General features: G+C 41.7%; 3 protein-coding genes across 6 annotated transcripts in view; all 3 read left to right on the top strand.

Moving 5' to 3' along the window:
* The window catches only part of DRC1 (dynein regulatory complex subunit 1), a 265,623-nt gene that overhangs the window by 71,074 nt on the left and 169,633 nt on the right, over positions 1-24,916 (top strand). The gene's annotated exons all lie outside the window — the stretch shown is intronic.
* Positions 1-24,916, top strand: part of HADHB (hydroxyacyl-CoA dehydrogenase trifunctional multienzyme complex subunit beta) — a 50,034-nt gene that overhangs the window by 13,615 nt on the left and 11,503 nt on the right. For all 4 annotated transcript variants that reach the window (XM_050753659.1, XM_050753662.1, XM_050753660.1 and 1 more), the window contains exons 4-9: positions 8,452-8,551; positions 15,086-15,130; positions 18,787-18,886; positions 22,191-22,278; positions 24,023-24,210; positions 24,543-24,723. In XM_050753659.1, coding sequence (XP_050609616.1) covers positions 8,452-8,551; positions 15,086-15,130; positions 18,787-18,886; positions 22,191-22,278; positions 24,023-24,210; positions 24,543-24,723 — 702 coding nt within the window. The remainder of the gene's footprint in view (positions 1-8,451; positions 8,552-15,085; positions 15,131-18,786; positions 18,887-22,190; positions 22,279-24,022; positions 24,211-24,542; positions 24,724-24,916) is intronic.
* LOC126933666 (homeobox protein NANOG-like) lies at positions 1,280-8,442 on the top strand. Its single transcript, XM_050753680.1, has one exon. The coding sequence runs from the start codon at positions 6,168-6,170 to the stop codon at positions 6,966-6,968; it is 801 nt and encodes a 266-aa protein (XP_050609637.1). The 5' UTR covers positions 1,280-6,167; the 3' UTR covers positions 6,969-8,442.

Genomic DNA, 24,916 nt, shown 5'->3' with positions numbered 1-24,916 from the left:
CACCACCATGCCTAGCTAATTTTTTGTACTTTTAGTAGAGATGGGGTTTCACCATGTTAGCCAGGATAGTCTCAATCTCCTGACCGTGTGATCCACCCACCTCGGCCTCCCAAAGTGCTGGGATTACAGGCTTGAGCCACCGATCCCGGCCAAGAGCTCCCCTTCTAATGCTGCTTGCCTAAGACAGGGTCCCATAACTGTAGTATATCCATTGTCTTCTTCCCAGTTTATTGGGGGAGGGGGCTCAGGAAAAACCTCTGTCTCCTCTGTGGCACCTTTACCTAGTAATGGTGGGGCTGAGGGAGGAGGAGGAGGTGGTAAGCTAGGTGATGGTTCCTCTTCCCTTCCCTTTTTAGGCTCTTCTGCGTAGAGCAGGGCCAAAGCAGCCCTAACTAAGGCCTAAAACGTTAAAGATGTTACTGGGACCTGTTCCCCTTGTACATGATGTCATTTAAGATTTCTTCCCACTTGTGGCTGGGCGTGGTGGCTCACGCCTGTAATCCCAGCACTTTGGGAGGCCGAGGCAGGCGGATCACAAGGTCAAGAGATCGAGACCATCCTGGCTAACACCGTGAAACCCCGTCTCTACTAAAAATACAAAAAATTAGCCAGGTGTGGTGGTGGGCGCCTCTGGTCCCAGCTACTTGGGAGGCTGAAGCAGGAGAATGGTGTGAACCCCGGAGGTGGAGCTTGCAGTGAGCCGAGATTGTGCTGCTGTACTCTAGCCCAGGCTACAGAGCAACACTCTGTCTCAAAAAAAAAAAATGATTTCTTCCGACTTGTTCCCAGAACTCTAGGTCTAGTGTGCTTTCTTCTGGGAACCATGGGTTATGGAAAACAGCAGTTTGCATTAGGTCCCTTAATTGAGCCTCCAAAACCAAGGCTCTGCTAGCTTTAAGCAGCTGTTTCAATACTTTTATGTATTGTTGCTGTTGAGCTAACTCATGTCCCATTGTTACGGGTGGGCCTTTTTTTTTTTTTTGAGACGGAGTCTCGCTCTGTGGCCCAGGCTGGAGTGCAGTGGCCGGATCTCAGCTCACTGCAAGCTCCGCCTCCTGGGTTCACGCCATTCTCCTGCCTCAGCCTCCCGAGTAGCTGGGACTACAGGCGCCCGCCACCTCGCCCGGCTAGTTTTTTGTATTTTTTTTAGTAGAGACGGGGTTTCACCGTGTTAGCCAGGATGGTCTCGATCTCCTGACCTCGTGATCCGCCCGTCTCGGCCTCCCAAAGTGCTGGGATTACAGGCTTGAGCCACCGCGCCCGGCCACGGGTGGGCCTTTGTTCTTAGAGCTCCCAAGATGGGGCAGGCCGCTCCCAAGATGGCGGCAAGCCTTTTTTTCTCTGACCTGAGGTGCTTGGCCTCGCAGATTCCAAGGAATGGAACCTTGGGCCATGAGGTGAGCCCTCTATTAGAAGCCGTGGGTCATGGAAGAGAACGGTGGAACCCAGCGACTAGTGTTCAGCTTGATTAGGATGAACCTGCGCACTTAGCTGCACAGGAACAATGGCGAGCCTCTAGGCTGAACGGAAGGGCACTGGTTGCCTCACTGGATCAGAAACGCAGCAGAGGCCGGGCGTGGTGGCTCAAGCCTGTAATCCCAGCACTTTGGGAGGCCGAGATGGGCGGATCACGAGGTCAGGAGATCAAGACCATCCCTGCTAACACGGTGAAACCCCGTCTCTACTAAAAAATACAAAAAATGAGCCAGGCGAGGTGGCGGGCGCCTGTAGTCCCAGCTACTCCTGAGGCTGAGGCAGGAGAATGGCGTAAACCCGGGAGGCGGAGCTTGCAGTGAGCCGAGATCCAGTCACTGGACTCCAGCCTGAGAGACACAGCGAGACTCCGTCTCAAAAAAAAAAAAAAAAAAAAAAAAAAAAAAAAACACAGCGGACACCCTGCCTGATCCGGAGGGGTGGAAGTCAACGGCGGGTCTGTGACAGCAGCGAGCAGCAGTGGTGGATGGTGAGCAAAAGCTCAGCTCAAGCCGGACCAGAAGAGTGTGCAAGATTTAATAGAGTGAAAACAGAGCTCCCATACAAGGGGAGGGGACCCAAAGGGGGTTGCCTCTCCCTGCTCAAATGCCTGGGGTTTATATCCCAATCATTGTCCCTCCTCCTGTGCTCTCAGATGATAGATGATTTGAGTATTTCTTTACCTCTTGCTTTTAACCTAATTGGTATTTTAGTGAGCCCTCTTTACTATCTGATTGGTCAGGTGTGAGCTGAGTTACAAGCCCTGTGTTTAAAGGTGGGTGCAGTCACCTTCTCCAGCTAGGCTTAGGAGTTCTTAGTTGGCCTAGGAAATCTAGTTAGTCCTGTCTCTCACCATGATGAAACATCATGTCCCATGATGAAAGCCTAGCTTGAAAATCCCCTCAGACTTGGAAATCCTGAGCGGGCACCAATTACTTACTGCCCAGTCACTTCACCTTCATTTTTGAGGGTTCTGTCAGGATCCATTGCAGCCTCACATGGGGCACCACCTGCCAGGTCTGTCCTGCAGACCCTGGCCAACTGACAGATGAAATGAGTACTCAGACACAGGTATGCAGTGTAAGACCAGCTAGGGGTCTGCCTGGCTCTAGTGGCCAAAGTGCAGCAGCCCGAGGAACTGGAGCTGCTTGCTCTCATTCAGTATAGGCACAATGATGAAAGCCTGGAGCAAACACAATCTATGGGTAACTAACATTTATTGTTCCCCTTCCAGGAACATCTTGCATGGGTGATCAAAGATCAGCCCCTGGTCAACATAAATAAATAAGCTAGTTTAAGATACATTCCCCTACACTCCCTTGTACCTACTTCTTGCCCTCTGCCTCAGGGTTATAGAACATCTGCCTTCAGCTGTTCCTCCCCGGGGCTCTGCAGAACCTTCTGACCTTTCGGAAGGCCTGCACCTTTCCCTATAGTTTCTCCCACCACTCTGACTGATCTCCTACATATAATAATGAATATTTTAAAAATGTGGATTGTAGAGTTAGTTTAATTACTTTATAATATGCTAAATTATTTGGAATGGCCAGTATGCCCTAGAGGCTGCCCAGAGGTTTAGAGGCAGGAACCCTCAGTAACTGTAGTTATGAGGGAAGGCTTTACTAGGAGATAGAATGTGAACGAGGCCCAAGAGACAGGTTAAGAATTAGATGGGCAAAAAAGGGACCAGGCAGATGGGAGGTCCATAAGTAAAGGCAAGGAGGCTGACCTGAGCAAAGCTGTAAAGGACTGGGGGCTGGCTCATCTTGTTCTATTTTGAGAAGTAGTGGAAAATACTTCTGGATAGTTAAGGTGGAACCAAGTAAAGCAGGCTGTTTGTTAGAAGAGTTAAGAATTTGAAATTTATCTGAAAGTGTATAAAAGGAATACATGGTGAGTTTTGTTTGTTTGTGTGTTTGTTTTGAGACAGAGTCTTGCCCTGTCACCCAGGCTGGAGTGCAGTGGCAAGATCTCAGCTTACGGCAACCTCCACCTCCTGGGTTCAAGCCATTCTTCTGCCTCAGCCTCCCCAGTAGCTGGGATTATAGGCGCGTACCCCTGTGCCCATCCAATTTTTCTATTTTTAGTAGAGGCAGAGTTTCACCATGTTGGCCAGGCTGATCTTGAACTCCTGACCTCGTGATCTGCCCGCCTCGGCCTCCCAAAGTGGTGAGATTACAGGCATGAGCCACCACGCCTGGCTTGGTTAGTTTTTAAAATGTGGAATGACATGATGGCATACCATTGGACCTGTCACCTGCAAGGTCAGTCATGAATAGTCTGCAAATCTTCACATTTAGTGGCCTGTTTTCAGTCTATTGAAATTAGGATTCTTCTCCTTGAGGACCAATGCATTTGACCATCTTGTTCTCCTTGACACTCTCCTGCCTTTGATCTTTTATACCGTTCTCTCTTGATTTTCCTACTGCCTCTTAAGTTACTGTTTGTCTCGCATCTTCCCTCAGCCTTCTCATTGTAGGGACATCACAAAGCTAAGGGTCTTTTTGTTGTAGTAATGGACCCTCAGGTTAAGGATGAGAAGGTTTGTGTGTACTACAGCTGGAAAGGCGTTAGGAACCAAGCAAGCAGCTCTAGGTGCCAGCTACTTTGTCTCTCTCATGCCCCACATGGTATGTCCCTTTCCTGGTCTTTCTGCTTCTATGATTCTTCCTTCTGGCTGGCTTATTTGCTCACTTACGGTTTACAGACTGACTTATGAATGACGTCAATTTACCATCACCCTGATTCTACCTCGTGACATCTTTTCAGCTTCAACTAATTGGCATTTCTTTCCATGCTTCTTTGCCTAGAGAGAGAATCTGACTAGCACAACTGATCACTTGTAGGTAGATGACACTGGTTTGTGGTTGGCTCCTATATGGATGGATCGTTGGTGAGTCCAGTACCTACTCTGGATCTGATCAGTTTTTATATTGACTTAGAGTTGTGCCTATGGCTTCCCCTTTGGCAGGGACTGTAAGCGGGGCAACTCCCTTTAGAGGGGGCTGTGGGATGTCCAAAACAACAACACAACAAACACCCCCCCACACCCAAACAAACAAAAAAAGCATCTTTTATTGTTAAAGAGGAAAAAAGAAATTTAAAAGAAATAGAGGGGGCTGTGGGAGAACAGGCGTTGCAAAATACATCTCTGCTTTCCTTCTGTATTCTGAGTTTCAATATTTCATGACTTTCTAATCTACACTCATTTCTCTTCAGAGGTTTTGCTTTGCATCTTCTAGCTAACTGTGTAGTTAACATATCCACCTGGATGTCTCTCTGTCACCTCAAAATTAGTTTAAAAATGAGGCCGGGCACAGTGGCTTACGCCTGTAATCCCAACGCTTTAGGAAGCCAAGGTGTGCGAATCACTTGAGGTCAGGAGTTCAAGACCAGCCTGGCAAACAAGGTGAAACCCCATCTTTACTAAAAATGTAAAAACTAGCTGGGTGTGGTGGCATGCGCCTGTAATCCCAACTGCTCGGGAGGCTGAGGCAGGAGAATTGCTTGAACCTGGGAAGTGGAGGTTGCAGTTAGCCGAGATTGTGCCACAGCACTCCAGCCTTGGCGACAGAGCGAGACATCATCTCAAAAAAAAAAAAAAAAAAATAAGTCCCCTTTTTGTTCCAAAACCAGTTCTCACTTTGTTTCAGGTAGCTAAGTATTCTTAGTCTCTAAGCTTCCTTTATAATCCTGTTTTCCTGTTTCCTTTCTTTCTATATCTGATTGGTAGCCAGCATACCTTGTTTTCCTTTATAAACGTCCTCTCATGTTGATACTGCCTTTATCCTGGCCTTTTGCACCACATACTTGGGTTTGCCACAGTCTCTTCACTTACCTCCTTGTTCCATTTATCTCCTTCACCAGCAGCACATCTCCATGAATGCTGCCAGGGTCATCTTTATGCCCTATTTTATCATGACTATTAACTCTGACAAATATTTCTTTAAAGTTGGTTGTAGATGTTTACTACAAATATTTCTCTGTGACATTAACAGATGTGGTAAGGTCGTTGTCGACATTGTATTCCCAGTAATTTAGGATTTTTTTCTATCTCTGATAATGAAGAAATAATGATAGAGTAGGTAAATTCCAACATTAACAACAACAAGAAAATAATGAACTAGATTTTGATATACTAACACAGAATGTTCTTCCAGCTATATTGTTAAGCCAACAAAGTATACATAACGTACAAGTATATGAATGTAAATGCACTAAAAGAAAATATTTGAAAGTGTATACACCAAATAAACAGACTTTACCTCTCGGAAGAAAATAGTGTGGTAGGCGAAAGCATAAAGAGGGAACTTTAGTTTTTACTTTCCATAGTTTAGTATTATTTACTTTTTAAAAAAACCACAGGCACGTATTTGTATTTTATTCTTTAATTTAAGAAACCTAAAGGGTTTCCTTGGCGAAGAATGTGAAACACACACACACAAGATGGGCACGGAGTAGTCTTGAAAGACATGACAATATCACCAGACCTGAGAAGAAGCTAAAGAGCCAGAGGGAAAAAGTCAGAAGTCGACTACCTGGGAGGAGGGATAGACAAGAGACCAAACTAAAGGAAACTAAGTGTGGATCCAGCTTGTCCCCAAAGCTTGCCTTGCTTCAAAGCATCAGATGGTAAAGAATCTTCACCTGTGCCTGTGATTTGTGGGCCTGAAGAAAACTATCCATCCTTGCAAATGTCTTCTACTGAGATGCCTCACACGGAGACTGTCTCTCCTCTTCCTTCCTCCATGGATCTGCTTATTCAGGACAGCCCCGATTCTTCCACCAGTCCCAAAGGCAGACAACCTACTGCTGCAGAGAATAGTGCCACAAAAAAGGAAGACAAGGTCCCGGTCAAGAAACAGAAGGCCAGAACTGTGTTCTCTTCCGCCCAGCTGTGTGTACTCAATGATAGATTTCAGAGACAGAGATACCTCAGCCTCCAGCAGATGCAAGAACTTTCCAACATCCTGAACCTCCGCTACAAACAGGTGAAGACCTGGTTCCAGAACCAGAGAATGAAATCCAAGAGGTGGCTGAAAAACAACTGGCCAAAGAATACCAATGGTGTGACTCAGAAGGCTTCAGCGCCTACCTACCCCAGCCACTACTCTTCCTACTACCAGGGATGCCTGGTGAACCCGACTGGGAATCTTCCGATGTGGAGGAACCAGACCTGGAACAATTCATCCTGGAGCAACCAGAGCCAGAACGTCCCACCCTGGAGCAGCCACTCCTGGAACGCTCAGACCTGGTGCACCCAGTTCTGGAACAATCAGGCCTGGAACAGTCCCTTCTATGACTATGAAGAGGAATCTCTACAGCCCTGCTTGCAGTTCCAGCCAAATTCTCCTGCCAGTGACTTGGAGGCTGCCTTGGAAGCTGCTGGGGAAGGCCTTAATGTAATACAGCAGACGACTAGGTATTTTAGTACTCCACAAACCATGGATTTATTCCTAAACTACTCCACGAACGTGCAACCTGAAGATATGTAAAGATGAGTAAAATTGATATTACTCAATTTCAGTCTGGGCACTGGCTGAACCTTCCTCTCCCCTCCTCCCCTCCCTGATAGGATTTTTCTTGTTTGGAAACCACGTGTTCTGGTTTCCATTATGTCTATCCAGTCAATTTGATGGAGGGTGGAGTATGGTTGGAGCCTAATCAGAGAGGTTTCTTTTTTTCCTATTGGATCTTCCTGGAGAAAAGACATTTTAATAACTTTGGCTGCTAAGGACAACATGATAAAAGCTGTCTCTGGCTATAGATAAGTAGATCTAATACTAGTTTGGATATCTTTAGTGTTTAGAATCTAACCTCAAGAATAAGAAATACAAGTACAAATTGGTGTTATGAAGATACTCCTATTGTTTGGGATTTTGAGGCTTTGCTTATTTTTTAAAAACTATTGAGGTAAACGGTTAATTGATTTCCTCACCGTTTTTGGCTCAGTTTTACTATATCCCCTAATTTGTTGGTTATGCTAATCTTTGTAGAAAGAGGTCTTATATTTGCTGCATCATAATGACGTTAGTACTACTTTAGTCAATTTAAGTACAAATGAATCAAACAACTATTTTTCCTTTAGTTGATTTTACCCTTATTTTACCTAGTGTTTCAATGAGTAAATATACAGCTTAAACATTAAAAAAAAAAAAAAAAAAAAAAAAAAAAAAAAAAAAGAAAGAAACCTAAAGGAAGTTTGCTTTTTTGAGATTAAAAAGTATTTAGGCATGTAGGTTTTTGCAGAATAGCAAGTCACCAACCAAGGGCTCTTTATTTCCACATAGAAAGGTAAGAACATCAAGCTATGTGAAGAGTGAACAATATCAATCATTGCAACTTCTAATATTAAGGGTAGATTTGCATGTAAATTTGGTTACTTCTAATGATATAGGTTGTCAAACACTTAATAAAAATGAACTATTTTGTTAATGGCATAAATTCCCTCATCATTGGATATAAGCTTTATCTTAAATATTATGTAGAAACTTACAAATGCTAGTCAGTTTCTTAGCCTTTTTTTGAAAAAAATTTAAAGTGGTTTAGTAAATGGTAAATGCAGGTTGGCATTAATGATGTAATAATTCTTAAAGTGACTGTCTTAAAAAATGTAAAAGTAGACCGGGCATGGTGGCTCATGTCTGTAATCCCAGCAGTTTGGGAGGCTGAGGTGGGCACGTCACCTGAGGTCAGGAGTTTGAGACCAGCCTGGCCAACATGGTGAAACCCCATCTCTACAAAAATACAAAAATTAGCCAGGCATGATGGCAGGTGCCTGTAATCCCAGCTACTCGGGAGGTTGAGGCAGGAGAATTGCTTGAATCCAGGAGGCAGAGGTTGCAGTGAGCCGAGATTGCACCATTGCACTCCAGCCTGGGTGACAGAGCGAGACTCCAGCTTAAAAAAAAAAAAAAGTAAAAGTAATCAGACTTATATATTTTAATTAGCAGTTTTTTTTAAAACTTTATCTTAAAGCTGTCCAGACCAAAACAAAGAAGACGTTAGCCAAACCCAATATAAGGAATGTTGTGGTGGTGGATGGTGTTCGCACTCCATTTTTGCTGTCCGGCACTTCGTAAGTATGACATGATCATATTATTTTTTTCCTTCTTTTAAAACACTTTCAAAGGTAGTCTTTGTAAATGTAACCCTGTAGGTAATAATATTGTTAGTGGACTAATATTTGGATAGCAGTCCCATGAAATTAATAGAATAAGTCAAGACAGTGGTGAAATAATATGGCAACATTTGTTTTTTATCCTTCTCATGAATAAGCCTAGTGTAGTTTTGCTTGAAATAGCTCTATTTTGAAAGCCTAGAGGTCCAGATAGCTTGCTTCCAACAGAGCTGTCCTTTCCTTTTCTGGAGAAAAGGACATTGTCTCTGTGCCTCCTCAGAAGTTTGAGTGCTGAAGATATGGGCCATGGGCATTCCGAAGGGCCTATATAATCCACTGGTTTGGCCTCCTGGAAATTAGTAAAATTGGAGTTGATAGGGCTGGTCCAAACCCCTGGCATAGCACAACCCCAAGTGTATGGGACAAGAATGATCCTAGACCAGCTCCAGAATTCCCTAGATCAAAATTGCTCTTCTCCTTGGCCTTTTATGCTGCTTTTCTGTCCCCGAGTGAAGGTTAGTCTATCCAAAAGCTGGTAATGGCCTTTGATAACAAGGTTTAAACTGTTCATTCTATTCTGTTTAGATTGTTTTAGTGTTTATATTTTGAATAGGTAGTTGCCAGCTTTAAAAAAACGCTGCGGAATGTTAGGCATCTGTTAAAAATAATGAGACCTATCTTTATATACTAATATGGAAGACCTAAGATCTTGAAGATATGTTAAGTGTAAAAAGCAAGGTGCAGTCTGGGTGCAGTGGCTCACACCTGTAATCCCAGCACTTTGGGAAGCCAAGGCAAGAGGATTGCTTGAGCCCAGGAGTTCGAGACTAGCCTGGGTAACATAGCAAGACCTTGTCTCTACAGAAAATAAAAAATATTTGCTGGGCATGGTGGTACACACCTGTAGTCCCAGCTACTCTGGAGGCTGGAGGCTGAGGTGGGAAGATCACTTGAGCCTGGGAGGTCAAGGCTGCAGTGAGCTGTGATCATGCTGCTACCTACACTCCAGCCTGGGTGACAGTAAGACCCTATCCCCTCCTCCCGCCCCCCCAAAAAAGCAAGGTGCACAGTATTATGTATAATGTGCAGTGACTTATGAAAGATACACGTGTGTGTGTGTGTGTGTGTGTGTGTGTATATACATATACACACACACACACACACAACAAAGGTTCATTTTTAAACAGACAATTTGGGACCTGTAAATATATTTTCTAATAGAAGTAATGCTATAAGTTGGCCAGGCATGTGGCTCATGCCTGTAATCCCAGCACTTTGAGAGGCCAAGGTGGGTGGATCACTTGAGGGTAGGAGTTCGTGGCAAAACCCTGTCTCTACTGAAAATACAAAAATTAACTGGGTGTGGTGGTCTGCACCTGTAGTCCCAGCTACTCCAGACGCTAAGGCACGAGAATCTCATGAACCCAAGAGGTGGAGGCTGCAGTAAGCTGAGATTGCACCACTGTACGCCAGCCTGGGCAACAAAGCGAGACCCTGTTTCAAAAAAAAAAAAAAAAAAGAAGTAATGCTATAAGTAAATGGTAGTGACATTTCTTTATTCATCCTATTTTATCAATATAGTAATCCACTTAACAATGTTTCTATAATCTCTTTCCTGTACTGACACAACAGTGAAAGTAAGAATCAGAAGGCTTTAGAAGCAGGAAGAAGATGGTGTCCTCCTTTTACTCGGCAGCAATAAAATAGAAAAAGAAAGTTCCATCAATACATGAAAGTTCTTGGCTAGGAAGACTCTTTTTTTGTGAGGATCATGTATATATTATGTAGGTGTTCGATACTGTTTTACTAGCTGTTAAAAAATACAAACAGACCAGGTTCAGTGGCTCATGCCTGTAATCCCAGCACTTTGGGAGGCGAAGGCAGGTGGATCACCTGAGGTTAGGAGTTCGAGACCAGCCTGGCCAATATGGTAAAATCCCAGCTCTACTAGAAATACAAAAATTAGCTGGGTGTGGTGGTGCATGCCTGTAGTCCTAGCTACTTGGGAAGCTGAGGCAGGAGAATCGCTTGAACCTGGGAGGTGGAGGTTGCAGTGAGCTGAGATTGCGCCACTGCACTCCAGCCTGGGCATCAGAGCGAGACTCCGTCTCAAAAAAAACACAACAAAACAAACAAGAAAAAAACAAACCCAAACATACTCAACTGTTTCATTTACTTTTATTAAACATTTGATGATTAGTATTTGCATGAAGTTTAATTTGGGGTATTTACCAAATTAGCATTGGGTTGTTCCTTTCTTTGTTGTGTATTGTGTTTTAGTTCAATTCAGGATTCTGGTTGAGAAAGAAGGCAGTTCATGAGCAATCTAGTGGTTCAGAGAAGAGAAAGTCTTTGAGTAATGTAAGAAATGATAGTGAATAGGGAAGAGAGAATAAAAAGTATTTTAAGGCAATATTCATGTGAAGAACAAAAGTTACTAAAAAATAACATTAGAGGCCCGGTGCAGTGGCTCGCACCTATAATTCCAGTGCTTTGGGAGGCCGAGGCGGGAGAATTGTTTGAGGACAGGAGTTTGAGACCAGCTTGAGCTATGAGCAAGATAACTAGACACCTACCCCCAACCCCTCCTCACCCCCACCTGCCAGTCCTATCGCTACAAAAAAAGAAGAAAAAAGGTGTTTTAATTAGCCAGGCATGGTGGTGCATGCCCCTAGTCCCAGCTACTTGGGAGACTGGCAGGAGTGTTGCTTGAGCCCAGGAGTTTGAGGCTGCAGTGGGCTGTGATCGTATATGAGCTATGCTATTGCATTTCAACCTGGGTGACAGAGCGAGACCTTGTCTCTTAAAACAAGAAAAATTAATAATAATAACATAGAGGGAAAATTTATAAGGACAACAATTTTTACATTATTGATGTTAGGGTTGAGGTGCCAAATAAGTCTTCTGTAATAGAAGATCATTTTCTAAGTGGAAAAAGTATTTTTCTGTTTAATTTGCAGAAACGTTGCTTTCAACTTGAGTGTTATTTGGAAGGCCAGGTTCTTATGGGTAGGGGCATTTGGGAAGCACTCCTGGGAATAGAGTCTAGCAGTGGAATTCAGAAGTCTATCAATAATTCAGATAGAGGAGTGTGAGAGTATGAGAATAAAGATTGTAAATGATGAGTTGGCTGGAAATGATAAACCTAGTCTGGGGCCGGGCGCAGTGGCTCACGCCTGTAATCCCAGCACTTTGGGAGGCCGAGGTGGGCGGATCACCTGAGGTCAGGTGTTTGAGACCAGCCTGGCCAACATGGCAAGACACCATCTCTACTAAAAATACAAAAATTAGCCAGGCATGGTGGTGTGTGCCTGTAATCCCAGCTACTTGGGAGGCTGAGGTGGGAGGATCCCTTGAGCCCAGGAGGCACATTGCACCACTGCACTCCAGCCTTGGTGACGGAGCGAGACTCTCTAAAAAAAAAAAAAGGGATTGTAAATGGTAAATAATTTATGGCTTATGGCTTTATGGCTTAGGCATTTTCAAACTGGCACATGACTTTTCCCCAAATAATTCTGTTCTAAATTTGAGGAAACTGGGTTTACCTATGAAAAATCTGGAAAACTACTCATGATTTCTTCTGTGATTCTGAGTGAAAATAATAGTAAAAATATTTTGGAGTTTTTAAGTTTTACTAATTTTCAGGAACTTGAAGAATGAATCTTCTTATTTAATCCTATGATTAAATCTCTGACTTAAAAATAAAGACAATTTATTTTTGATCTTTAAACAAACAAACAAACAAATAGAGTTCATACCCAGATCTTGGTTTCTAAACAGCATTCTTCAATACAAAGAACCAGAGCTCCTTTGAAGAATGATTAGGGCTGAGCCAGAGAAAAGACAGGATGAGCAAGGAGACCTTGTAGTGCTGGAAAGCAAAGAAGTACTTATAAAAAAAAAAGTGGAGTTTGGGGGGCCATGTCAAAAAGACGCAGGTCTGACCTGCAGGAGCTACCAGTCACTAAAACTGCAATGATTTGAGCAATAAAATAAATCACAATAGTATTGGAACATAACCCAAAGAATAAAACAAATGCCTATGAGTCTAATCTGATATAAATAAATGAATAAATAAATACACTTTGGGAGGCCAAGGTGGGTAGATCACTTGAGATCAGGAGTTCGAGACCAACCTGGCCAACATGGTGAAACCCTGTCTCTACTAAAAATACAAAAATTAGCTGGGTGTGGTGGTGGGCGCCTGTAATACCAGCTACTCAGGAGGCTGAGGCAGGAGAATAATTTGAACCTGGGAGGTGGAGATTGCAGTGAGCCGAGATTGTGCCACTGCACTCCAGCCTGGGCAACAGAGTGAGACTCTGTCTCAAAAAAAAAAAAAAAAAAAAAGAGTAAATGAGAAGGAACAAGTCTTCCTTACAGAAGAATTTTGATTAATAAATATAGGAGGACTGTATAGAGTGGTTCACACATGTAATCCCAGCACTTTGGGAGGCTGAGGTAGGAGGATTGCTTGAGGCCAGGAGTTTGAGACTGGCATAGACAAAGTGAGACTCCATCTCTGCAAAAACTAGAAATGAAAAATTAGCTGGGTGTGGTAGCAGACACCTGTAGTCCTACCTACAAGGGAGGTTGAAGTGGGAGCATCGCTTGAGCCTATGAGTTTGAGGCTGACCTATGATTGTACCACTGCATTCCAGTATGAGTGACAGAGACCCTGTCTCAAAAAATAAAAATAAATAAAATAAAGAATGGGAAAAATAAATAACCATTAGAATACCACATAATACTTGCTGCAAGGTCTACAAATGATTGCTAAAATTAGGTGAAATGTTAAGAAGAAACAGAATATTTGCATAGTCTCAAAGAATCTCCCCCAAAATATTTATCAATTACTATGATGATTTTGACATATGTCAGCAAAGTCTGTGTTATTCCTGCCACTGGAAGGTGGAACTTAATTCTCCCCTTGAATGTGGGCTAGACTTAGTGACTCACTTCTAACAAATTGAGGAAAGGAAGGAAAAAATAGTAACTTTATAGTGGAGTAAATGGCAGACATCACTTGACCCAAATCATCACATTGACATCACTGGTAGTAAGTCATATTGATATCACATACCCCCTGATATGAAGCTAAGAGAAATACAGTTTGCCTCTGTGATATTCTTCCCCCAAATCCATAACCCTAGTCTTCAAAAGTGTCAGGGTCATGAAAGACAAGACTGAGAAACTGTCACAAATTGAAGGAGACTAAGGAGGTATAACAACTAAATGCAACATGGTATCTTGGATTGAATCCTGGAACAGAAAAAGGACATTAGTGGAACAACTGGTGAGATTTAGATAGTAGTTTAGTGAATAGTATTGTGCTGATGTTCATTTCTTAGTTTTAATAAGTATATCATGGTTATGTCAGATGTCAGTATTAGAAAAAGCAGGGGAAGGCTGGGCACGGTGGCTCATGTCTGTAATCCCAGCACTTTGGGAGGCCAAGGCGGGCAAATCACCTGAGGTCAGGAGTTCAAGACCAGCCTGACCGACATGGTGAAACCCTGTTTCTACTAAAAATACAAAAATCAGTTGGGCGTGGTGGTGGGCGCCTGTAATCCCAGCTATTTGGGAGGCTGAGGCAGGAGAATTGCTTGAACCCAGGAGGTGGAGGTTGCAGTGAGCCGAGATTGTGCCATTGCACTTTAGCCTGGGCAACAAGAGTGAAACTCCGTCTCAAAAAAAAAAAAAAAAAAAAAAAAGCGGAGAAAAAGGGAACTCTGCTTTTTCCAATTCTTATTTATTTATTTAGACAGGGTCTTGCTCTGCTGCCCAGACTGGAGTGCAGTGGCGTGATCCTAGCAGCCTCAAATTCATGGCCTTAAGCAGTCTTCTCACCTCAGCCTCCCAATTAGCTAGGACTACAGATCCATGCCACCACGCCTGGCCAATTTTTAATATTTTTTGTAGAGACAGAGTCTTGTTTGTTGTGTTACCCAGGCTGGTCTTGAACTCCTGGCCTCAAGCAGTCATATCACCTCAGCCTCCCAAAGTGTTGGGATTCTAGGTGTGAGCCACCATGCTCGGCCTCTTTCCATTCTCAGGTAAATCTCAAGTTACTTAAAAGCAAAGAGTTTCTTCAAAAGTCGTAATACATCACCTGTAGCCCTGTAGGCATTACAAAATAAATAAATAATATACTTTTAAAATAAAATGTTTAAAGGAAAAGAGACCCCAAAGGTGGGGCTTCACTTTAAAGAAAATTTAGTGTGTGTTATGCTGAACATTAAGGTATTGGACAACATTTTTGTTTGATTCTTAGCAAGCTTAGTAGGAGTTAAGGCTTGCTAGATTTTTAAGGATGACAAATAGCGAAGTCATACTATTTCTTCATTTGAAATGATGAACTGCCTTGGATAGTAAAGTTAAGTGTGTTTGTAGCAGCATGTGTTAGATGATCTCTGAGTATTTCAAATAGAATGAAAAGTTTTCATTGAAGCTCTAGGGTTTCGGTTTAAATTATTTGTTTTCTTTCCCCAGATATAAAGACCTGATGCCACATGATTTGGCTAGAGCAGCACTTACGTAAGTAAATGCAGTTTCATTTCCATTCTTATTTCGTTAAGGGCACTTTCTCCAGTTTTTACACACAAAATAGCAATTTGTTCTTATTTTCACCATCTGTACTACACAAATTTAAGCAGCTTATGAATATCATCAATCTTTATTTTGCAGGCTTAACAGTATCTTAGCATGACAGTATATTTTAATGCTATCCTAGCTAGCCACAGGACTCGATTGATCAGCCTAAACACAATACATATATTTGGTGATTGCCTTAGGAACTTGTATAAGGGTAGCTGAACAGATTATGTAGATATTTACCTAGAAAGAATCCTAAAAGACACCTGAAGATTCATGTGCAAACCAAGTAAAAATCTAAAATTAGATGCAGTTAAATAAGATTGGGCTGGATGAATAATTTGGTGAGAGTCATGAAATGTGTTGCTGTTTCTGGGATAAAGTAACATGTAAGGCATTATCTCATTCATTTTCCATTGACACTTTGCCTTTGTGTCTTCAACCAACCACAGCTCTTTCTTAGTTTGGAGAAACCCTTCAGTTGACCTTTCTGTCCATTCTAACTCTGTTTTTTTTTCTTCTCTTCCTGCAAGACCTCAAGCATGAGTGAAACGGCGGTTGTTTCTGTTTCCTTACTATCAGTTTCCTCTAATTGTATAATCATTATTTCCATTCTCCCTTTGTTTTACAGAAACCATACTTTAGAACCTTCTCTTAATAATGGTTTTGTGATTGCTAAATGTACTGATCTTTTCTCAGTCCACTATCTCTGTACTTTATAGCACTTGACACTGTAAGCTATACTCACCTGTCTTCTATTGACTTCTTAGTAATATGCCTTTATGATTTTTCTTCTGTATTCTGACTGACTCTTCTCTACCTTAAAAAAAAACTGGGCCATGCACGGCATTTCATGCCTGTAGTCCCAGCACTTTGGGAGGCCGAGGTGGGTGGATCACCTGAGGTCAGGAGTTTGAGACCAGCCTGACCAACATGAAGAAACTGTCTCTACTAAAAATACAAAATTAGCCAGGCATAGTGGTGCATGCCTGTCATCCCAGCTACTTGGAAGGCTGAGGCAGGAGAATCCCTTGAACCTGAGAGACAGAGGTTGCAGTGAGCCGAAATCACGCCATTGCACTGGGCAACAAGAATGAAACTCCATCTCAAAACACACACACACACACACACACACACACACACCCCCATGAAACTCCATCTCAAAACACACACACACACCCCCCCCCAAAAAAAAACAAAAAACTGGATCTCTCCCTCTTTCTCTTTTTGAAAGGCATTTTGCAAGTTTTATTCCTTAGAGCTTTGCATTTCTCTGTATGCATATTTTCCTTTTAAAAATCTCATCTACCAGCTGGACATGGTTTCTCACACCTATATTCCCAGCACTTGAGAAACCAAGGCAGGAAGGTCAAGGTAGGAGGATCTTTTGAGCCCAGGAGTTTGAGACCAGCCTAAGCAACATAGCAAGACTCCATCTCTATGAAAAAATTTTTAAAAATTAACCAAGCAAGAATTACTTTGGCTCAGGAGTTGAAAGTTGCAATGAGCTATGATCCCACTACTATACTCCAGGCAGGGCAATACAGCAAGACTTTGTCTCAAAAAAAAAAAAAAAATTTTTTTTAATTTTTGATTTATTTTTTTCTGGATGGAGTCTCACTCTGTCCAAGGCTGGAGTACAGTGGCTTGATCATAGCTCACTGCAACCTCGAAGCCTCCCAAGTAGCTGGAACTATAGGCGTGAGCCAATATATCTAACCCTCTTTTAGTTTTTTTAATTGATAAGGACTTACAGATTTTTATTTATTTATTTCATTATAGCCAAGTTTAGTCATTACTCATTTTGAAGCTCAGCTTATTCCACATTTTATCTGGCACTCCTTCAAGTTGACTCCAGTGTGCCTTTTGTTTTTTAGTATAATACTGGTTGTTGATATATAATTTGCATGTAATAAAGTGCACAGATTATAAGTGTATAGTTTGATGAGTTTTGACAAATGTGTATACCCCATGTTCCTGTTTTTGATATGGTCCCATTTGTCCTTTTTTTTTTCTTTGACACGGAGTTTCACTCTTGTTGCCCAAGTTGGAGTGCAATGGCACGATCTCTGCTCACTGCAGCCTCCACCTCCCAGGTTCAAGCAATTCTCCTGCCTCAGCCTCCTGAATAGCTGGGATTACAGGCACACGCCACCAGGCCCAGCTAATTTTTTTTTGTATTTTTAGTAGAGACGGGGTTTTGCCATGTTAGCCAGGCTGGTCTCGAAGTCCTGACCTCAAGTGATCCACCTGCCTCGGCCTCCCAAAGTGCTAGGATTACAGGCTTGAGCCACTGTGCCCGCCTGATGTCGTCCCATTTATCTTTGAGTGCTTCCTTCCTTTTGGCACAAAAAAGATGGAGATTCATTTTGTACTTTCCTTTGGACCTGGTATCAGTCATTTCCTAAAAAACCTTTTGTCCCTTTAATGGGGAATGGCATTTAGAAACCTAGTCTGGGGCTGGGTGCAGTGGCTCACGCCTGTAATCCCAGCACTTTGGGAGGCCAAGGCTGGTGGATCACTTGTAGTCAGGAATCCAAGACAAGCCTGGCTAACATGATGAAACCCTGTTTCTATTAAAAATACAAAAATTAGCCAGGCGTCATCAGGCGCTTGTAGCCCCAGCTACTCGGGACGCTGAGGCAGGAGAATCGCTTAAACCCAGGAGGTGGAGGTTGCAGTGAGCCGAGATTGTGCCAGTACACTCCAACCTGGGTGAAAGAGCGAGACTCTTGTCAAAAAAAAAAAAAAAAAAAAAGTCTGGGTTCAGGGAGTGCTCATTCCTACTGGAGTGTTATTGTGTCTAGTTTCTATTCATGGGCACAACTAGAATGTATATATTATTTCAATTTGTTGATATTGATATTTCAAACTAAAATTTAACATACCCAGAACTTTTTTTTTAATTTATTTTTTTAATAGTTTGAAGGGAGACTTTGTTTTATCTCTTTGATTGAATATTTGTCTCTCTTTTTTACTGAGAACTTTGGTTTCTACTAACATTAATTAATTTATAGGTTTCTTATCTATTTTATCCTATTCCAAATTATTTTTTATTTTTCTCTAACTTCTCATTACCAATTGAGCATCAAATGTTGACTTTAAAATCACTCTTTCATTCATTTCTTCTTTGAGAAGGTGCCAAATGCTTGTCAAATTAAAAGATACAATCTCTGTCCTTTCAAATTCAAGGCTAACCTTTTTTTTTTGTTTTTTTGGAGATGGAGTCTCACTCTGTTGCCCAGGCTGGAGTGCAGTGGCACCATCTCGGCTCACTGCAAGCTCCGCCTTCCGGGTTCACGCCATTCTCCTGCCTCAGCCTCCCGAGTAGCTGGGACTACAGGCGCACGCCACTATGCCCGGCTAATTTTTTTTGTATTTTTAGTAGAGAAGGGGTTTCACCATGTTGGCCAGGATGGTCTCAATCTCCTGACTTCGTGATCCGCCCATCTCGGCCTCCCAAAGTGCTGGGATTACAGGCGTGAGCCACCGTGCCCGGCAAGGCTAACCTTTTTTAAGGAGCACAGTGTTTTGTGTGATGATCTCTGGCACTGCCTTGATGTGTGAAATGTTTCTTTGCTTTGGATTTCTACTTCCAGGGGTTTGTTGCATCGGACCAGTGTCCCTAAGGAAGTAGTTGATTATATCATCTTTGGCACAGTTATTCAGGAAGTGAAAACAAGCAATGTGGCTAGAGAGGTGAGTAAAACAAACTTTATGTTGTTTAAAGAGTGATAGTAGAATCACTTTGAATTTCAATTAATAGAAGTTACTTTATAAAAGCCTTTAATATCTATTTAGTTACATTTGACCTAAAATGTGATTTTACAGCTTGGGTAATGTGTTATTTAATATGTAAAAGAATTCTAATATAAATCAAATGACATACACAATATGTAAAAGAATTCTAATATAAATCAAGTGACATATACTATATTAGTGTATATTCATACTTTACTGTAAATCAAATAAATTTTTTGAGCTGGTTTAGGACATTGTCGCTTGTGTTAGGAAAATAGAGATCAGCAAAGTGCGGCTGATAGTATTTTTAGTAATGTTAGATATCATGGCTTCCAGTTAATTTAAAATTTCAACATTTTGCAGAGAACTAATTTCATAACTTGGTTTTTGTTAGCTGGAAGTAGCCTTGCTTACTCATTTGTTCCCATCGACTAGATGGCACGTAAGGCAGTTTGGCTTTTTAAAAACTATTTCACAGAAGTTTACTTTTGCCCTAGTTGGCATAGCTCCATGTAGTGTCGATTGAGCAACCAAGATAATGACAGGCCTTGGAACTTCTAGGACGTGTCCTACAGCAAGTCCAAACACGTCTTCTGGGCTGTTTCAATTTGAAAGCGATTGTTTGGATGAAGTTGGCACCAAAAGACATTTCGTTGTGCTCAGCATTTTCCCTAGTTCCGGTCTGTGCTTGCCATATTGTTGAGTTCAGTATAGTTGTGAGGGTAATAACTTCTATCACTGTCGACTGAGCGACAAAGGCAAATAAGCAGGACTGAAAGTATTTGTTCTGTTCCACCTCTGTACCTGTCAGAAATGTTAAAACTGCTGAAGACCTGGCATGACTGAAGCCGACAAAGATCTACTGTGTGCTGTTGAGGGACAGGAAGGAATTAACAACAGGAAGAGATTTTATTTCCCCTCTGAAATTTTTTGTTTTTCCTTGAACCTTGACATTTCTGAATGTTTCAAATATGACAATTTTTTGAATACATCAAGCTGCTCATAATACATTTTCAACTTTTATATTCTGAAAATAACCAAGTGACTCTTATAAGAGCACTCAAGATGTAAATAGTAAAATTTTTTGCTCTTTTCTCCTCTTGCTCAGTTTTTTATGCCCCTCTTTCTTCCTTCTCCTCCTCAAAAATAAATAAATAAATAAATATAAATACATGTTTCCATTTTCTCTGTAATTCAGTTCTTTTTTTCCCTAAAACTAAAGCCATAATGTTTTTCTCTGAATTTTTTCCTGGAAATTTTACATCCATATGCAGATCTCAGCTATTGATTGACAGGAGGTAGATTCCCTCTGCCTACCCTGTTCTAATACCAGTTATGTTATACTCCAGGTAATTTTTGCAGTATCTGCATGGAAAGACTGGGTTGAGGGGATACATTATAAGAATGTCACTTTAAAGCTGTATTGCAGCCTAAAAGCTAACATAATTTCCAGCCAAAGAATTTCTTAGGCTCTATTGCCTGTATTAACAGTGTTAGTATAGTATAGTAAAAGGCTTCTGGTGTTGCTGTGAACCTGACTTTGTTGAAAGGTTCAGCATATTTCCCTGTTCTCCAACTTAGAGGCATCTTCCTCCTTTTCCCTTAGTGCCCTGAGAGCTATTCAAACTTTCAATAGAAGTGTGTGGACAAGGGTCACCAATAGCCACCTCTATTTAAAGCTCCTTTAGTCCTGAGAGTCATCTAGGGCCAAGGGCAACACATACTAGAAAGGCCCTTGTGAGAATCAAGCCATTGCAACCTAATGCCCCTTTTACACTTGCCCCACTGCAGAGCTCTTCTCTCCTGCCCCCCTGAGATACTTACGTCTCTCTTCCTTTTGGATTGGTTTATGCTGAGAGGCTGATGCGCAGGTGCCCGGCAGACGTTCTCAACAAAGCAGGTTGGGCATTTAGTATCAGGCCTACCTGGAAAGACCAGAATGAAGTCATGTTGCAGATACATCACTGTAACACATTTCTGTTTCTATAGATGATGGTAAATAGCATAAAAGTAAATAAGTATAAAGGTAAAAATCAGTTAAGAGACATTGAATCTCTAATTGAGACTTTGGAAACATTTATTTTACTAAGTTACAGGAGAGTTTGCATTCTGAGGATAATTAGTTTTGGAAAAGAGTACTAAAAATGAATTCCCTATAATGGGATCCAGTATTTCATAGTAAATAGTGTGTGGGTGTGTATGTGGAGGGAAATCTGGAAGCTTTATTTCTAAAGTAAAACTTTAATATTATAAAAATAAGTATTTTACAGTTGCACCTATGCATTAATTATTTACATAAACAAAAATGGGATCAGACATTGATTGGTTTTTGGCAGCATAATTTCCCCCAATAAATAGTATAATAAAATTATAGATGTCCTCATTTCATGTTTGACTTTCACTGTGCCATTATAATAGAGGCCGTTTTTACAAGATTAATGATGACCTCAGTTTTTCTTAAAGCCGCTCAGATGACAAATTATTCTCTCTGTATCACCTATTATGCCATAATCCTGGCCACTTGTTAACTGGTCTGACCCTTACTTGTTCACAGGCTCACTTGTAACTCAGGCAATTCTCCAGTTTCTTTCATTGAGTTGAGCTTCTGTATAGTTGGCAAGTTTTCCAGTTCATCTTTGCATTGGGTCTGCAGTGTGCTAACCGAAGTATCAGATGGTCAGTAAGAGAGAACAGCTGGCCGTGAGCAGAAAGATAGGTGTAAAGCAAATAGGGTCTTGAGTGGGAACTCTGTTTATGAATGGTCAGTTCTTTAGAAATCATTTTCATGTTTAATCACTTTTGCTTTGCTGCTAAGCTTTGTGACTGATCATGAGACCTGATAACACAGATTGTGAAGACTCCAACCCATAATATATTTCATCATCATTTCACCAACTGTCTTTAATAGGTTCCTTTAAGTATATTTGAACATTAAACAAGTTAAAATCAAATTATATATTGATATCCTTGAAGGCCCTGAGCAAAGCATCAATAAGAAATTAGGTGAGTTAGAAGAGTATTATAGCCTCGTGTCTGCACTAGAAACCAGCCAGCAGGAATTTTGCATATACCTGTCAATTAATGGCATGATTAAATATTAGTAAACCATTTCTGTGATAGGCTTAATTTTATTTTAAATATTGCTCTGGAGAATTTTAAACTGAAACCCTTTTCAGATGACCATAAAGATTAGTGTTCAAAGCATCATTTACATGATGCCCTTCCCTTAGAGTGATCATTTCATTCACTGTATTTCCTGAAGGCTGCCCTTGGAGCTGGCTTCTCTGACAAGACTCCTGCTCACACTGTCACCATGGCTTGTATCTCTGCCAACCAAGCCATGACCACAGGTATGTTTAAATGGAAGCAGACGGTACATGTTAATTTTCCTCCTTTGTCTTTTACTTGATTATAAAAATGTACTTTTTTTTTTTTTTTTAACAGAATCTCACTCTGTCACTCGGGCTGCAGTGCATTGGCACCATCGTAGCTCACTGCGGGCTCAAACTCTTGAACTCAGGAGATCCTCCTGCCTTAGGATCCCAAGTAGCTGGGTCTACAGGCACTCCACCACACCCAGCTAATTTTTCAGTTTTCTGTGGAGACAGGATCTCGCCATGTTGCCCAGGCTGGTCTTACACCTCTGGCCTCAAGTGATCCTTCTACCTCAACCTCCAAAGTGCTGGGATTACAGGCATGAGCCACCAAGCTCATCCCAAAAAGTACTCTTAGGAGAAGTGATAGATTAGCACAGATCTCTACTTGTGTTTTTTAAAAAGAAAGGTCAAGTTTAAAATTTGGGAGTTCTAACCATAGTTAACCTCTCTTTTTGCTCTCCATACCTGAGGGATGTTACCATTGGCGTGGTTCCTCTGTGAATAATGTGACTGGCTGCAGCAGGGATTATCAAATGGAGGAGTATATCTCTAGGAAGGTACTTCAGCATCTGAAGCATGAGTAAATAGTTTACAACCTGCCAGGCTTTCAACCTAGTGCTTCAGATATGATATTTTCCCACAAAGATATGGTCTTCCTTCCTTCACCACTACCATACTTGTAAATCATTGCTTTAGATGGCACAGCTCTTTCCTTCACTTTCTTCCCGCATCCTTGGCATTTTTATAAATCATTGAAAATTCCCCTAACAAATTTTAACAAAATTACGGGGTATTTTGTAGCATCAGCCCGTAGTGTGAAGAGACAGGAAATCTGAAAGATTTAGTAATCATATGCTCGTCTAGTAACATCAAGGCCCAGGTGGGCAGCCCACCTCATATGTGGCAGGGAATGATGCCTGTGACTGGGGGTGTTCACCACTCTAGGCAGCATGTGACCAACTCCTGGTTAGAGAAACAGAATAGGCTCAGTGCGGTGGCTCACGCCTGTAATCCCAACACTTTGGGAGGCCAAGGTGGGCGGATCACGAGGTCAGGAGATCGAGAACATCCTGGCTAACACAGAGAAACCCTGTCTCTACTAAAAATACAAAAAAAAAAATTAGCCAGGCATGGTGGTAGGCGCCTGTAGTCCCAGCTACTTGGGAGGCTGAGACAGGAGAATGGCGTGAACCCGGGAGGCGGAGCTTGCAATGAGCCAAGATCGCACCACTGCACTCCAGCCTGGGAGACAGAGCGAGACTCCGTCTCAAAAAAGAAAAAAAGAGAATAGTGGCCATAAGGAGAGAGGGGGCCTGCCTTACATTTTAACAGCTGGAATTTCTCTGCTTTGTAGCAGAAGTTAACATTCTCTTTATAAGATAAAAAAATATTTCTTAAAACTAAAGCTGGGAGCGCATAAATATGCAAGATGTTCTGGTTTGGAATAATGATTTGTTCAAGAGTTGGTCCAATGGATATTTCTAGAAGTTGATGTCCATATGGCAGGAATGAAAACTTGTTTTTCTCTAACGTGTTGAATGTGTTTTTAGTCATTTAAAACAATTACCTTAATTCTTCTGAAAAGTTGAAAACTTTAATTACAGATGTTGTACAAAGCTGATAACTGTTATTCAGCCTTTTAATCAAGAAGCTTAAATTGGAATGGTATGTTATTTTCTGTAAAAGATATTCATGAAGTATAACCTGTGCCCTGTAGGCGTTGGCTTGATTGCTTCTGGCCAGTGTGATGTGATCGTGGCAGGTGGTGTTGAGTTGATGTCCGATATCCCTATTCGTCACTCAAGGAAAATGAGAAAACTGATGCTTGATCTCAATAAGGCCAAATCTATGGGCCAGCGACTGTCTTTAATCTCTAAATTCCGATTGAATTTCCTAGCACCTGAGGTAAGGCTTGTGTTTGCAGGGCATCCCACTGCAGAGATTTAGAATTAGGTATGGCAATGTGGACTCTGCTATGCTGTAGTAGGTGTAGATTCTGTAGTTACAGGAAAGGGTTATTTGGTAAAGTTGAAAAAAAAACATAGTGGGTAGAAAACTTTAATTTGTGAGCCCTCTTTAGAGATCCTCTGCTGACAAAGAACTTCCCTTGTCTTGGTCTTGATTGATTAATGGTAAACAAATAGATTTTAACTTTTCCAAATAACACAGAACAATCCTAGGTGTTGGAATAACACCTGTTAACAGTGTACCTGCTTCTCGGATATCTCCTTTCCCAGCTTCCTGCGGTTGCTGAGTTCTCCACCAGTGAGACCATGGGCCACTCTGCAGACCGACTGGCTGCCGCCTTTGCTGTTTCTCGGCTGGAACAGGATGAATACGCACTGCGCTCTCACAGTCTGGCCAAGAAGGCACAGGATGAGGGACTCCTTTCTGATGTCGTACCCTTCAGAGTACCAGGTAAAATGAAATGCTTCATGACACTAATTAGGGAGTTCTGAATTGCTCCTAAAACTCAAAAAAATCCCAAGTGATTTTTCAATAAGTATGTTGGTTCTGTTTCCAAAGTATTCAGTCTTTATTCTTAAGTATGGATGCAAATTTTGATTTATGTTGTAACAATAGGTAAACATTTTTTTTAAGTTTCTATAAG

The sequence above is a fragment of the Macaca thibetana genome, chromosome 13 (assembly GCF_024542745.1).
Source record: "Macaca thibetana thibetana isolate TM-01 chromosome 13, ASM2454274v1, whole genome shotgun sequence".
In the NCBI taxonomy this organism is placed as follows: domain Eukaryota; kingdom Metazoa; phylum Chordata; class Mammalia; order Primates; family Cercopithecidae; genus Macaca; species Macaca thibetana.
The sequence above is the reverse complement of the archived record's forward strand: the minus strand, read 5'-3'. Positions and strand labels throughout refer to the sequence as shown.